The sequence below is a fragment of the Gossypium raimondii genome, chromosome 11 (assembly GCF_025698545.1).
Source record: "Gossypium raimondii isolate GPD5lz chromosome 11, ASM2569854v1, whole genome shotgun sequence".
NCBI classification, from domain to species: Eukaryota; Viridiplantae; Streptophyta; class Magnoliopsida; order Malvales; family Malvaceae; genus Gossypium; species Gossypium raimondii.
Window position 1 is genome coordinate 49,838,467 of NC_068575.1, and position 14,477 is coordinate 49,852,943.

General features: G+C 32.1%; 2 protein-coding genes across 2 annotated transcripts; both read right to left on the bottom strand.

The window, feature by feature from the left end:
- Window positions 1-5,802: 5,802 nt before the first annotated feature.
- On the bottom strand, window positions 5,803-9,512 carry LOC105803323 (peptidyl-prolyl cis-trans isomerase FKBP62). The gene is made up of 12 exons (XM_012635445.2): window positions 9,153-9,512; window positions 8,957-9,043; window positions 8,112-8,372; window positions 7,923-7,997; window positions 7,749-7,829; window positions 7,472-7,666; window positions 7,281-7,373; window positions 7,016-7,191; window positions 6,795-6,917; window positions 6,564-6,710; window positions 6,348-6,475; window positions 5,803-6,260 (listed from the first exon to the last, which is right to left on the bottom strand). The coding sequence occupies exons 1-12, from the start codon at window positions 9,331-9,333 to the stop codon at window positions 6,113-6,115; spliced, it is 1,695 nt and encodes a 564-aa protein (XP_012490899.1). The 5' UTR covers window positions 9,334-9,512; the 3' UTR covers window positions 5,803-6,112.
- An 872-nt stretch (window positions 9,513-10,384) lies between these two features.
- LOC105803324 (peptidyl-prolyl cis-trans isomerase FKBP15-1) lies at window positions 10,385-13,141 on the bottom strand. The gene is made up of 6 exons (XM_012635446.2): window positions 12,973-13,141; window positions 12,734-12,783; window positions 11,825-11,887; window positions 11,167-11,257; window positions 10,925-11,029; window positions 10,385-10,716 (listed from the first exon to the last, which is right to left on the bottom strand). The coding sequence occupies exons 1-6, from the start codon at window positions 13,034-13,036 to the stop codon at window positions 10,628-10,630; spliced, it is 462 nt and encodes a 153-aa protein (XP_012490900.1). The 5' UTR covers window positions 13,037-13,141; the 3' UTR covers window positions 10,385-10,627.
- Between the last annotated feature and the right edge of the window lie 1,336 nt (window positions 13,142-14,477).

The window sequence follows — 14,477 nt, forward strand, 5'->3', positions numbered from 1 at the left end:
AAATCAAATCATCATATGTATTATGTTAGTTTAAAAAGTAGTTGATAACATGATTACTAATAAAATAGCAAGAAAAATTAGCATCATATGCAATTTTATCTAATTGTTCTAGTGCATATTGTTGGGTTATTCCTTCTTTAATATTTAACATATGCTCATTATCGTCATTTGTTGGTCCTTGACCAAGTTCATCATCAATTGAATTTGAATATGCATCATTAAGATTATAAATATCTTATTCTTCCATGTACTCTACGAAGTATGAATAATCTCAATTATAAAGATTATAATTGAAGTATGAAAGGGAGGCTGGGAAGGTCTCGTTTGGCGCGACACTGGCCTCGGTACTCGAAGGTGCTGCGATGGGGTGCGACGGCATGGTGTTTGGTCTCCGAGCTGGGTCGAAGCCCTAGCAGAGGAGAGGAGGAGACGGTCTCCTATGGTTGTTGCTGTTGTGGGAGGATGGGGTTTTGATTAGGGTTTGAAGGGTGTTTAAAAACGGCGCCACATTAGCAACCCGTGTGACCCGACCCAAAGGCCCGATAGGATCCGCGTTCTTTGTTTCAAATGGACTATTTATGCAATTAGTCCTCCTGACTTTATAGTTTGTCTAAATTAAAATTTTTATTTCTTTTAAATTTTGTGGCACATTTTATTTTTGTTTCAAATTGGTCCAGTGCTGCGCAGTGTTTTGGGATGTTTGGGTAAATTTCTCTTTGGGTCCTCCACTGTTGGTTTCGTGTTCTAATTGGTCCATTCGCATTTTATTTATTTTAAATTTGCCCCGAATTTTTGTTTTAAGTTTAAATTAGTCAATTTTGTTATTATTGCTATTAAATAAGTTAATTTCATTAGAATTATCATTATTTATTATTATTATTTCTATACACATACACACACAAATTTTTTTAATATACATATATATTTTAAACTTTTGTAAATACATTTACATATTATATATATATTTTATTATTATTTTATTTTCATAACCTTTGTATACATGGATATATATATATATATATATATATATATATATATATATATATATATGCATATACATTTTATAATACATGTACACTTTCTATATTTTATATATACATACATTTCCTATAATATATGTATACGTTTATTTTTTTAAAAGAAATTGTTATTAACATATACATTATATATATTTAAACATTTTATATATATATTTGCATATTTGTCTTTCAAAAAATGTTTGTTTTTATTAAAGCATTAAAATCATTTTATTTCTTAAATTTTTAAATATTTGGCATTCACGTTTTTCTTGAAGGATTGTGTCCTAACTTACTGGGCTTCAATTCTTCTGATGAATTTAGAGAGCCAAGTATTTATTTTGCAATAAAATCACACGGATTCAAATAAAAGCTTATTCTCAGGAATTCAAAATGTTGAGTCCTAACTCACTGGACATGACATTTTGTCATCTCGAAATAAGAATTTTTAAAAATAAATAAAGGCAATATTCGGTATTTGGAATTTTGAGAAATTGTGCCCTAACTTACTGGGTTTCAATTTTCTTCATTTTACCTAAATAACCGAATATCCTTCTTAGGTTTAAATGCACGAGTTTTAAAAATCAAAAGACAAACTTAATTTTGAAAATTAAAAATGTTGCGCCCTAACTTACTGGGTGTGATGTTTAAATTCTTTGAAATAAGAACGTTTTATTTTTTAATTCATTCAAGATAAAAAGTTTTATTTTAAAATCTTTTCAAATTTTCGACACCAAGACATTAAACAATCAATTTGGTACCGATTTTGGGCGTTACAAGGGTGCTAACCCTTCTAAATGTGAATCGACTCCGAACTGCTTTTTTCAAATTTCGTAGACCAAAATCGTTTTTAAGGTGAGCTGATCACACCTCAATCAAGGATCGGTGGCGACTCCAATTTTTGTTTTTTAAGGTCGACAACTAAATTTTTGTTTTCAAAAAATGGTTTCGACAAATACCTTTAGGATCGATGAAGAAATTATTAACTCTCCAATAATACTAGGGTTACACTCTATCGACACTCTTTCAATCCTCAACCTTTATATTCTCTTCTCCACCACTCGCCATAACATTTAGCTCTCTGTCCCGACTGGGTGAACTGGTCTCCACAACAACCACCACCCTCTCCTCCATACTCACTCCTTGTTGTATCACTGTATCAACACTTATAATATAATTTTATAACTTGTAAATAAATAATTTTTTAAAATTAGATTTGGGTGTAATTACTTGTGTAATTACTTCAATTCTCACCCCCTAAGGGTCTGTTTCGACAACACAAAGTAATTTGATGAAAATGTAATTTCTAAGGTAGTAATTACAAAGAATTATAATTTCCTAGACGTATTGTTTGTCTAATAGAGTGTAATTACATCATAATTCTCTATATCATATTTGGTAGTGCAAATTGTAATTACAAGGTTACATGATTTATATTTTAAAATGTTAATTATTATAAAAATTATCAATATGATAAAAAATTTCTAAACGAGTAACAAAATTATAATCAAATAATCAAATGCAATGTATTAGTTCAAGAAAGTAGTTGATAAAACGATTACATCATATTCAGTTTTGTTTAATTGCTCTAACATTTCATATTTTTGAGTTATTCTCTCTTTCACATTTAACATATACTCCTCATTATTATTTGTTAGTCCATGACGGAGTTCATCATCGAAATCTATATCATTAAGATTATCTAGATCTCAATATTCCATGTACTCGTCAAAGTATGAATCATCTCAATTCCATCTACGAATGAAATTATGAAGTATGTAACATGCTAATACGATCCAACCCTATTTTTTATGCTATACTATCTTTGCCTATCTTAGGTGAACCGACCATCCTATCTCCACCACTTTCTTCTCCTTCTATCCACCCTTGTTGAAACATTGATCAACAATGGTTATTAGTAAAATCTTTTTAGGCTTGGGTTCAAACTTTAGACATTACATTTTTATTTGTTTTACTTAAACATGCATATAAAAGCAGTAAAAAGAGGTAAACTCAATTATATTAATATTCAATCGTTTATTTGAAACGGTTTAAGTAGTTCCTTTGATTGAGTTGTCACCGAGTTGTGATACTAACTCAACCACTAAAATTATATTTGTAAATTTAAAAATATTTTAAAGTTTGTTATGTAAAATTTTCACACACATCGTAAATGTGTCATAATTTAATTATTATTTTATTTATTTGATAATAAAAAGAAAATTATGTTGCAATTTTAAGAAGATTTATTAAAATAAATAAGATAATGAGTAGAAATCATAATATATTTATTACTTAAAAAGTAGAAACGTATGAATCAAGGGGTTTCTCTATAATCTTCCAAAGCCTTCACAAAAAAAGATCGAAAGATTTGAAGATTTCAGATTGTTATGGGCTTTGGACTTTTAAGCAAACCCATCTTCAATACTGGCTTTTGATTTTAGACATAGCGAGAGAAAAGGCCAATATTTGCAAGAAATTTTTGAATTAAAATAATGGTCTAAGATTTGTTTGTGTCAAAAAGTATATTTGAGAAGTAAAATATCTATTTTAGACATGATTTTATCAAGTAATAAATATGCATTTAAATAATATTCAAATTAGTTAATATTATTATATTTTAGTAAGAATATAAAAAGTAATTTATTATAACTTGTTAATATTTTAAAATATGAAATATAAATTTTAAATATTTTAAGCAATAAATATTAATTATTTTTAAAATTTAATTAGAATACATAAACTATATTTTAAATATTTAAATGTAACTATTAAATATTTGTAATTAGATATTAACACATTTGTATTATTTTAAAAATATTTTTATTTTTAATTAATTATTATAACACATTTGTAATTGAACACCAAGAAATAAAAAAGGGAAAGTAATATGTTGTTGGAGGGGTGAAAAAATAATTAAGCACCAAAAGTACTTTTGAGAGAGAAAAAGATAAAAATTTTAGATTCTCCTTTTCAAAAGTTGAAAAGCCAAAATATTCAGCCAAAAACAATTTGTTTTTTTTTTCTAAAGGTGCTTTTTTTAAGCACTACTAAACAAACCTTTTTTCTTAGTGTCTAATTATCTCTAAATCTATTTACTACATGTCGTGGCTTTTCTATGAATATTATGTGGAATAAAAAGTTGACATGGCATCATACATGTTATGATAATTTTGTCGCATAAGATTTTGGGAATAGCAAAAGTTAACTTCACAAATTTAACAAATATTGTTTAATTAAAACTAAAATTTAAAAAGAAAACATAAAACTAAAAATGATCACATTAAAGTATAAACACTAAATCTATAACTTACACGTAGCATAAAGACTAATAACAAAATCTTATAAAGTAAATGAGGTAGGTTGGGGTTCCTCTTAGACTAAATTTATCAAAGATTGCTCCCTACCATGACTTGTACCCACCTTCAGATAATATGATTCTATCATTGGTGATTGTCCGAATAGAGTCATGGCCAATGTCTTGTAATGCAAATCGTGAATATAACTCAAACTATTCGTCATTAATGAAATCTGTTACAATATATAGGCACTAAAATAGTTAATACGCTTATATAATTCAAAATCTCATAACTAGTATGGAGAATATCTTCGACCTTCACTAACTACTCCACTGTAGCACCTTCACTTTTTATGGCGCACAAACATTATCGTCTCAAATTCTTTATTATCATTGACATCAATGTAATCACACTCCCTTCTTTTAGACTTCAAAATTCTAAACTTCATATAAATATCATTTTAGTAGTTCAAGCTTGAAATTTCCTCGTGATTCATTTTTTCATTTTCTCTGAGGATGCATTCCTTTTAATTGTCATACTAATGAGAGCTTCAAGTTGGAATACAACTCCATCATTATTCGAAATCATCTCTATTAAAATGGATTTGTTTCATAAATCAATTCACAACTTTCATAATTGAAGTTGTCAGATATTAAATTTCAAACGTTACAAACACATCAAATTTTTTGGGGAGTCGGAATTAAATTATATATTTTTACAATAGTAAAAATATAATTTCATCATTTTAATAGCCTGTATCTTTATAATTGTTAAATGATTAAATCAAATTTTTATCATTTTTGAAAGAGGGCCAAAGTGTAAATTTATCATTACTAATTTAAAATTTTGTAAATTATAAAGTGACTTAAATGAAAAAATTTTCATTTTAGGAGGGAGACCGGGGCCTTGCCAACCCCCTAGCTTTGTCACTAGAGGCTATCAAACATTAGATTTCAAAGTTTGCAAAAACATCAATTTTAACAATTTTTAATAATAAAAAATCTAACAAAATTAACACTAACTCACTACAACGACAACCATAACTTATTTGTAACATACATATAATATAATCAACAGATGTAAAAGAACAATTACTATTGTAACAAGAATAACATAATATTATTCCAAAAACATTTACAAATTTGCTGCTAACATTTAATAACAACAATAATAATATAATATTATTTCATGAATTATGGGAAAAAAGCCATTTAATTGATTAATTAAGTTGTTGATACTTTGCAAGTAGTTGGAATAATTTCGATAAGAGGATTTTAGGGGTACTTTTAAGGAATGAATTTCCCCCCACCATAAAACATATAGAAGAGAGTGGGGGGGGGGGGGGGATAGAAATATAGCATTCGTTGCATTTTCCATTTTTATATCTAAATTTTAGTTCCCCAACTTATTTTTACCGAAAGGTGGCTTTGGAACTTCTGAATAGAAAGGGGCATGCTTATTAACAAATTTAAATAACACTTACCATATAAATATGAGTGCTAAATTATTTTGTATTTTCTTTTTTCCATTCTTTTCCCTGTCGTTTGACGTTTTGTAAGTCCAACTATATCAGCACTAAAAATGGAAGCCCAAAATTCTCATCTTTGGAACCTCCTCATGCTGAAAATAATTATTTCTGTAAAAAGGGAAATGAATAAACAGAACATTCTTTAACGTCAACAATCCTCGTACTCGGACACAGAAGAATCCATTGCAACTCAAACCAACTTCTCTGTTCCCATTTTTAAGGAAAAAAAAAAAAACACCCAAGGCATCAAACCGTCACGTGTCCACCACCTACGCTTTGCTATCTATGGTCATTGGTGCGGGTTCTTTGGGAGCTGTTTTATTCATCTTGGCAAACATATTGCCATAGAATTTGGCTTCCTTCTTATTGTACTCCTTCATCTTCTCCTTCAATAATTTGTATTCCATCTTTATCTCCCTGCATACCGTTCCATCATATCACCATCATCAACATGCCGCTATTCAGTTCAAGTTTTTGAGTAGGCTTATAAAAGCAGCAATTTACCTATTATCAGGATCAATCTCAAGGGCTTTCTTGACATCAAACTCAGCCAAATCTAAATCTGCCAGATGGATGTATGCTTGAGCCCTTCTATACAACGCTTTCACATTCGAACTTTCTATTTCTAAAACCTGCTTGTGCATACCATTCAACAGTTACTAATATTATTCAAAATATATAGCTCTATGTTATGACTACCATTGTGAAGATTGATCAAACCTTGGTGCACAGTTTCTCAGCTTGCTTGAAATCCTTCAGTTTCAGCTTGCAAGCAGCATTATTCAGATTGCAAGCAACCTTCAATGCCTTGGCTTGCTTTTTCTCCTCTTCGCTGAAGGAAGAATCATAATCGATATACTTTACTGCCTGCACGTACAAACATCAAATGAATCGCAGGGTATTGGACACCAACTTTCACAAGCCAACATACCCATCCATCACACTGCCTACCTTTTCATATCTCTTAGAAGCTCTCGCATATTTTCCAGACTTGAACAATACATTTCCTTCTTCCTTCTTTTTACCTGCGGCTTCAATCTTTTCTGGGGTGTTCATATCCCATGATTCTTTATCCTGCAAAAGCAAATTACCAAAACCACTATTAATACACTGCCAAAAAATAACTTAGATACGCAACCAAAAAATTTACACAAGCACACTGATCCACTAACCTTGATAAATGACACCATCTCAACCTCATAATACACGGTCGAGTTAGGGGGTACCGAAGCCAACTCCTGCTTTGACCCGGATGATCCAAAAGCATACTCAGGAGCAATAGTCAACAGTGCAACTTCACCCTTCTTCATAGTCATCACAGCTTTATCAAGACCATCAATGACTTGCTCTATAAAAAAATTAAGCAGTTGCTGTTCAGCTAAAATCATTTAACCGTAGACTAATAATAGAGGAGGGAGGCATCTGCTAGTCTGTTACCTTCATCTGTCCTGAATTCAAACAATTCTTGTCCTTCATCTTGACCTTTCTTCAAGAAGACGGTACCATCCTGCAGTTTCCCAACCAATTTCACTGGAAAAAAAGGTTTATAACGGTAAATATTGAATAACAAAATTCTAGTATATTGCATGCAGGAAACTGAAATTTCTTTATCGTAATATAACACCAACCTCTGACAACAGCCCCCTCATTAGGTCGCTCATATCCCTCCCCTTCCTTCAAGATCTTCTTCATAACCTTCTTGTCATCTGTGACCTCAGAAACAGTTTTCCATGAAACCAACTCCAAGGTGATCTGGAGTGTGGCATTTGGAGGCACTGCACCTTCAGCACCAGCTGCTGGCTTCCCCTTCTCACCAAAGCCATCTTTATAATGAAAAATAGGGTTAACGACAAGAACCACATTTATTTAAGTCCATTCTTCTGAGGAAATTGGAGTATAACTTACATTGCGGCTTCACTGTAAGAAGTACTTTCTCCCCTTTCTTCATTGTCTTAACAGCCTTAGCCAAAGCAGGACAGAAATGACCTATTTATTGAAGAAGAAACAACCACAGAAATTGAGGAACTAAAAAATAAAATTAGGACAGAAGTGAAGAGGGACGGCATTGACAATACAAACCCTCCATAACAGTGAACTCCTTGCCATCAGCTTTTGCAACCACTGTTCCATCCTCAAGCTTAGCTTCATAGTTAACTGGATTCAAGATACAAACCGATTATTAAACAACCTAGCTCAACTGAAGACCCACTCGGATAGAAATAATATTATTATAAATATTAAAAGAACAAACAGATTGAAAATATCTACCTAACACTTCATCAGGGTCCTTGGGATTCTCCCACTTCTCTCCTCCAGTCAGTATCTTCTTAAATAGCCCACCGTCTTTGCAAATGTCCTTGACACTTGTCCAAGAGAGCAATTCAACATCGAATTGGAGGGTCGCATTAGGAGGAATGGTTGGCGGTGAGCCAGATTCACCATATGCCAGCTCAGGAGGAATGGTAAAAATAGCATTCTCACCTTTCTTCATTGTCTTAATACCTTCATCCCATCCTTTAATAACTTGTCCTGCAAACATTAAAAGAAAGCAGAAATTCCATATTGAAGTCCAAAACTAAACAGAAACTTGACAATAAAGTAATCGAATTTCCAAATGCGACACACCTTGAACTCCTGCTATAGATCAACCTCAAGAATATGATCATCAGAAGACAGAACTAATTTAATCGGCCAAATGAATCTAATTACAGTGAAAATAATAAATCCATGAATCCCGTATTTTGGTATTGCCAATCTCCAAGCGAAACAAACACTAAGATTCAAGGAAATTCCTTTTATCACATTCCAAACGGAGCACAAAAACAATGAAACTCGAACAGCAGGAACACTAGTAGTACTTCAGAAACTCGCCATGGTTTTAACATTAAGTTCCAAAATTTTAAACGCATTTCCAGGAAAAGAATGAAACAATGTTGACGTATTGGGTAAATTTTAAGCACGTGTTACTGAAAAACATATGCTTCAGACTCGTATTAATTAATAATGCAAAACACTAAAATCAAACATATATTTTTCAACATCTAATTGAATATAAATCAGATTAAAATTGATTTCAGAAATATTCAAAAGAGGAAGGGGTGAACTTTATTTACCTTGACCGAGAGCAAACTTGAAAGGAGTCCCTCTATCACGGCTTGAATCGAATTTAGTTCCATCCAGCAACGTCCCCGTATAATGAACTGTACCAACAACAACAACCAATCAGACCCCAAAACATTTTTGAAAACAGAAAGAGTAATTATTTATTGCTTTTACTTGTTTATTATAGTGTAATTCAGATACATATACCTTCAACTTCGTCGCCGGTTTCAGGATTCTCCCAACCTTCACCTTCCTTAACAAGTTTCTTCTTCAAGCCTTGCTTTCCGATCTCCTTCTCTTCTCCTACCTTCAAGGTGGGAACATCCCCGGGAAGATCAATGTCGTCATTCACATCCTCCACCAGCGGGATATCAAAATCCTCATCCATTTCGAATAGAAGAGGCTAAGAGATAGGGAGCTAATGTGTGCGTGAAAAGTGAAGAATGAGCGTAAACAGGGAAGCTTTCAAAGCTGAGAAATGGAGGAACGCAAAGAAAGGGATTTTATGGGAGAATGTAGGTTCCAGAGGCTTCCATGGTAAGGGTATAGCGAGAAACGTGACTGATCGATTGGTTTTGAAGGGTCAGGATGCTTCCAGATTTTCCTTTTTATTTAATTCAAATATATTTCTTTTTCTTTTTTTTCTGTGGGGCTGGATTAAAGATTGCATTGACAGAATTGTTCCTCGTGCGCGGGTTTACAGTTGATCGGACGGCTCCGGCGTATCTGTTACCATTCTTTTACATTAGATTAGTCAATTTATATTTGAACTGGATCAAGTTTTTTAATTAGTATTATTCTAGTGTAATGAGATTATAATAATTTAGAAGATGTGTGTTTAAATGTGATTAAAGCTCAAATTACCTTCCAATTTACAGATTTAAGGGTTAAGAATATATCACATCCCCATCATTAATATGTAAACCTTAATGGAAATTATAACAGATAGAACTTTCTAATCTTAATTTGGAAATACGCGCTTCCTTTGATGGGTATAATAGCAATATTGCCAAATAAAACACATAAATTTTTTAACTTATTATAGTATTTTTATTTAAAATTATTTTAAAAACCATAAAATACATTAAAGTCTTTCGATAAAATCAATGTGAGTTCAATCTTTCGTTATTAAGTAAAAAACCAAATTAAATTAAGCAAAACTTTCATTTTGACCAAATAAAACTAAATTTAGCTTTAAAGTAATTATCTGTTGTTACAGAACACTATCTTGTATCAGAAGATGAAATCAGGTACTCAATTTTGTTGGAGAGACCGACTCAACTTGGTTTAACGACAATGTATAATGCAATCACAATTGTTCCAAGTGATCTTTGTTAACTGTGGAAATTGTACCCTTCATTCATCCTTTGAAATTGAAGCTTGCCTGTCATCATATCCGAAATGCACAACTTTTATCAAGTTCTAATTCGACAGTTGAATTCACCTTATCTGCCCACATATTATAATAATCAAAGGAAGAACCATCCAAAAAGAATGTTTCTCCAACATTCTAACAAACAAATAGTTTTCCTTGTGGAAAAAAAAAACCCCCCAAAAATATTATCTGAATCCTAGACAGAAGACCTGTTGAGGTTACGCCATCATAATAGCGTTTTTTACTGGAAAACAAGCGTAGTAAAATATATAAAAAAAAAAAAAGTTGACGCTAATGAACAAAGCAACTATAGCTCATCTTCACTTGTATCCTCCCCACTCGATGGCTTCCCATTGACTGAAACAAGCTCTGTGTCAAATATTAGCGTTGCTCCACCTGGTAAGTTCGGCAAATAAAAAATTCGTCAATTTTTGTTTCCTCTGATAGACAAACAGCCAAAGCAGCTTAAAGCAAAGATTTTATTCAGTATGTAAAGGAGCTTCCATAATAACATCATTCCTTCAATTATATGAATAACGGACCACTGTGTACGACATTGGAATTGTGAAGCATAAAGGAAAATGAACAAAAATGAAGAATTTACCTGGGATGGTGGGTGGTGAACCCTGTTCACCATATCCAAGCTTAGCAGGTATTTTCAATTTGCGCTTCTCACCAACGCACATCCCCAGCAATCCTTGGTCCCATCCTGCCAAAAGCATAATCGCTTTCAGGCATCAATGAATGAACTCCACACAATATAACCACCAAAATTCAGGTAGTAAAGCAAGTCATTCATTGTCTGAGTTATAGCAAAATCCGGATTAGTTGTTAAGGGCAACTAACCTTTGATTACTTGTCCACTACCAAGCTCAAACTCAATGGGATCACCTCTTTCAAAACTGGAATCGAAAACCTTTCCATCAGTGAGTTTCCCCTGCAAAAAGGGATGAAAATTTATGTAAACCAAGAAACTCACACCTCATAGGTATCAAACAATTAATTCTAACCATAAAAGTTTAGAGGCCAATATGTTCTTGACCACAAAAATTCACACCAAATCATTTTCTTTTCTTCGTTTCTTTTCCTTCTTATACACCCTTTTATACAATGAGTTAGCAATCTAATAATGGCACAAGCAAAATAATATTTGAAACTGGCATAAGTCTACATACATATATATTATATCCCGATAAGTAATGCCCATGAAATTAGTACAAGTTGATGGCCCCTTACTATAATAAAGTACAGAAATTTGCTTAAACCAAACTTCTATTTCCAAAATCCAACGAAGGAACATGCTATAAAGTTGAAACCAGTCTGACATATAGAAATATAAAAAATGTTTAGCTCCTCGTTTGTTACTAACAAAATCGTAAAGAATGACCTAAATTTTAAAGAAAAGTGCAGGAGAAATAGGCACAATTAAACATTCTTCATTAATATTTTAAAGGTCAAGAAATATGATATAAAACTGAACATCGAGATGGTATAGAAACATTACCCGATAGTGCACTTTTACTCTATCACCTTTATGAGCCTGGAATTCACATGATGGAGGCTTATACTGTGAAAAGGTGAGAATGAAATAGTTAATAAGATCACAAGCAATGATTAAACTGACAAAGAAGTTAGAAACAAAAAATAACAGTTGATTATCTGTACATACAAATCTATAACAACATGAACCAACTGAAAATTGGCATACAATGTTATGAAACAGCACTAAGGTTACCAAATGAAACAGGAAAATGTAAAACCTTACTCTATTTCAACTCTGCATTTCATTTAATTTCATGAAGAAACCTTACTCTGTATATTCAGAGATAAACAGACATGAACCTAACCCTAAATAAACCAAGGCTCCCCCCTAAGAATCAACATATACATATATATGCGTCCGTATAAGAGAAAGAAAAATTACTACCACTCAAAATTAAGGATGTGTTTGGTTGGTGGAAAAGTAAGACGATGGAAGGAAGGAGTGAAAAAGTTAAAAATAAAAAAAAATTTAAGCGTGCTTAATAAGAAAAATAGTAAGAAGAAACAAAATTGGATAAAAACAAATTATTCCAAATTAGAATGATAAAAGAGAGAAAATGGGAGAAGCATGCATATTAGTTTTAAAGAATGCATTTCTCAAAACCTTCATTTTCTTTTTCCTTGTTTTTAACTTTATCAAGCAATTCTTTCAATTTTTCAAAATCTTTCCTACCAATCACATTAATAAAAATATTTCTATAATTCTGCTCTTCCAATTTTCATCTATCTAATTAATTAAAGCTTCGAAGTCCCCAAAACAAAATATATCATATATAAGCTAATGAGAGACAAATTTTACAGCATCTATTTTATCACAGATCAAATTGAAAAGAACATGAAATAACACAGAAAATAAGGGGAAAAGAAATACTTTGACGCCGATCTGCAGCTCGGTCACATCAGCTGATTTCTTGGCATTCGCTGAGGAATTCGAGACGTGTACAAAAATAAAATCAATAATTAATTAAAACGTAAGAAAGCTGAACTGCTACAATTTTTTTAAAACTATTAAATCAGAAGACAAGAGATGTTTCAACATTCGATTAGATCTGGAAATTATGACACCGTATAGTTAATAACCGAAAGAATATAATTGGATAAGAAACTTACCTAACGCGAAAAGAACCAACAGAAGCACAATCGGAACCACCTTCAACGCGCAGCTGATACTCATTTTGTTTCACTCTCTCTAACTCCGACTAATTCTCTCTCGACTTATATTCTCTGTAAATTTTGGCGTTGCGATTTTATCTAAAGCAAAAGCAATCCGAATACTTAAAATGGGCTCAAATGGTCTTCTTCTTAAACTCTTTCGAGGCCTCAATTTTATGTTACGGCCTGCCCATTTTAAATTTGCAATGGATGGCTCTCATTTCTCACCATGCAAAGGGAAACTTGTCCTTTTCCGGACCTTTCTATTCAAGCAACCACTGTGACTTCCATTAAACACTAATTATTACTATTTAAAATTTCTTTTTTTTTTTTGAAGAAATGGAATTTACTATTTGAGAAGTCATCTATTGTTTATTTAGATTTTATCATTTATCATTACCGAAGATCAATATTTTTTCAATTTTGGCTAAAAAATGAGTGATAAATAATTAATGGAATTTACTGATGCGTGTGATACTTTAGCTAAATAATTAGTTAATTACTGATTTTAATATAAGATTGTTATACATCAATGATCATAAGCTTGAATCTCAGGTCGGTTTCGGGTTGCTTATCCACAACTGGAATCGGTCTCATTAGACGGTTAAGTGTGAGGCAAACCGTGAGAAGACAGCGAAGGGAGCTCGCAGATCCAATTCTTAAGGAGAGTTCGCACGAACAAAAGGAAGACCGCGGTCTCAGTTCGCATATACTCAATGAGCTCGCAGAAGGGAGACCACTTTTCATGACTTGACCCATTTTTCTTAGGACTGACATTCTGAGCGGACTTCAGGCATGCTGGACACATGCTTCACTCTGGGTTGCTTGTCTCCCTTCTGCGTGCTCCTTGAGTATATGCCAACTAAGACCATGGCCTTCTCTTGGTTCGTACGAGCTCTCCTTGCGAGTGGGTCCGCGAGCTCCCCTTACTGTCCTCTCATAGTTTACCTCACACTCAATCGTCTAGTGGAACCTATTCGGGCTATGGATAAGCGACCCGGATCCTACTTGAAATTCAAGCTAGTAATCACTTATATATAATAAAGATATTAGATGAGTATGCTCCTGAATTTTTGTTCTTTAAAAAAAATTGAATGTAGAGAAATGAAATTGAAGAAACAGAAATGGTATTTACGAAAGGGAAAACGGGGCAATAATTGTTATTGAGTTGTGAAAAAGTTTACTAATTTTACCTTGATTTTTTTTATTAAGGTAAGCTGGTATTTTTTTTACTTATTGGATAATTCAACATAAAATAAAAATGTTTGGTAGAAGTTGCATTTAAGAGAGAATATTTTCAATTTATCTAAATTTTATAAAAGAAATGTGAAAATGATAAATAGATAAGAGTTATTTATCAAATATTTTCAATTAATTCAGTTTTATTTTATTTATTTTAATATTATATTGCCTTAAAATTATATTTAAAATGTGATTTTATTTAGAATAAAGTTAAATGTTTA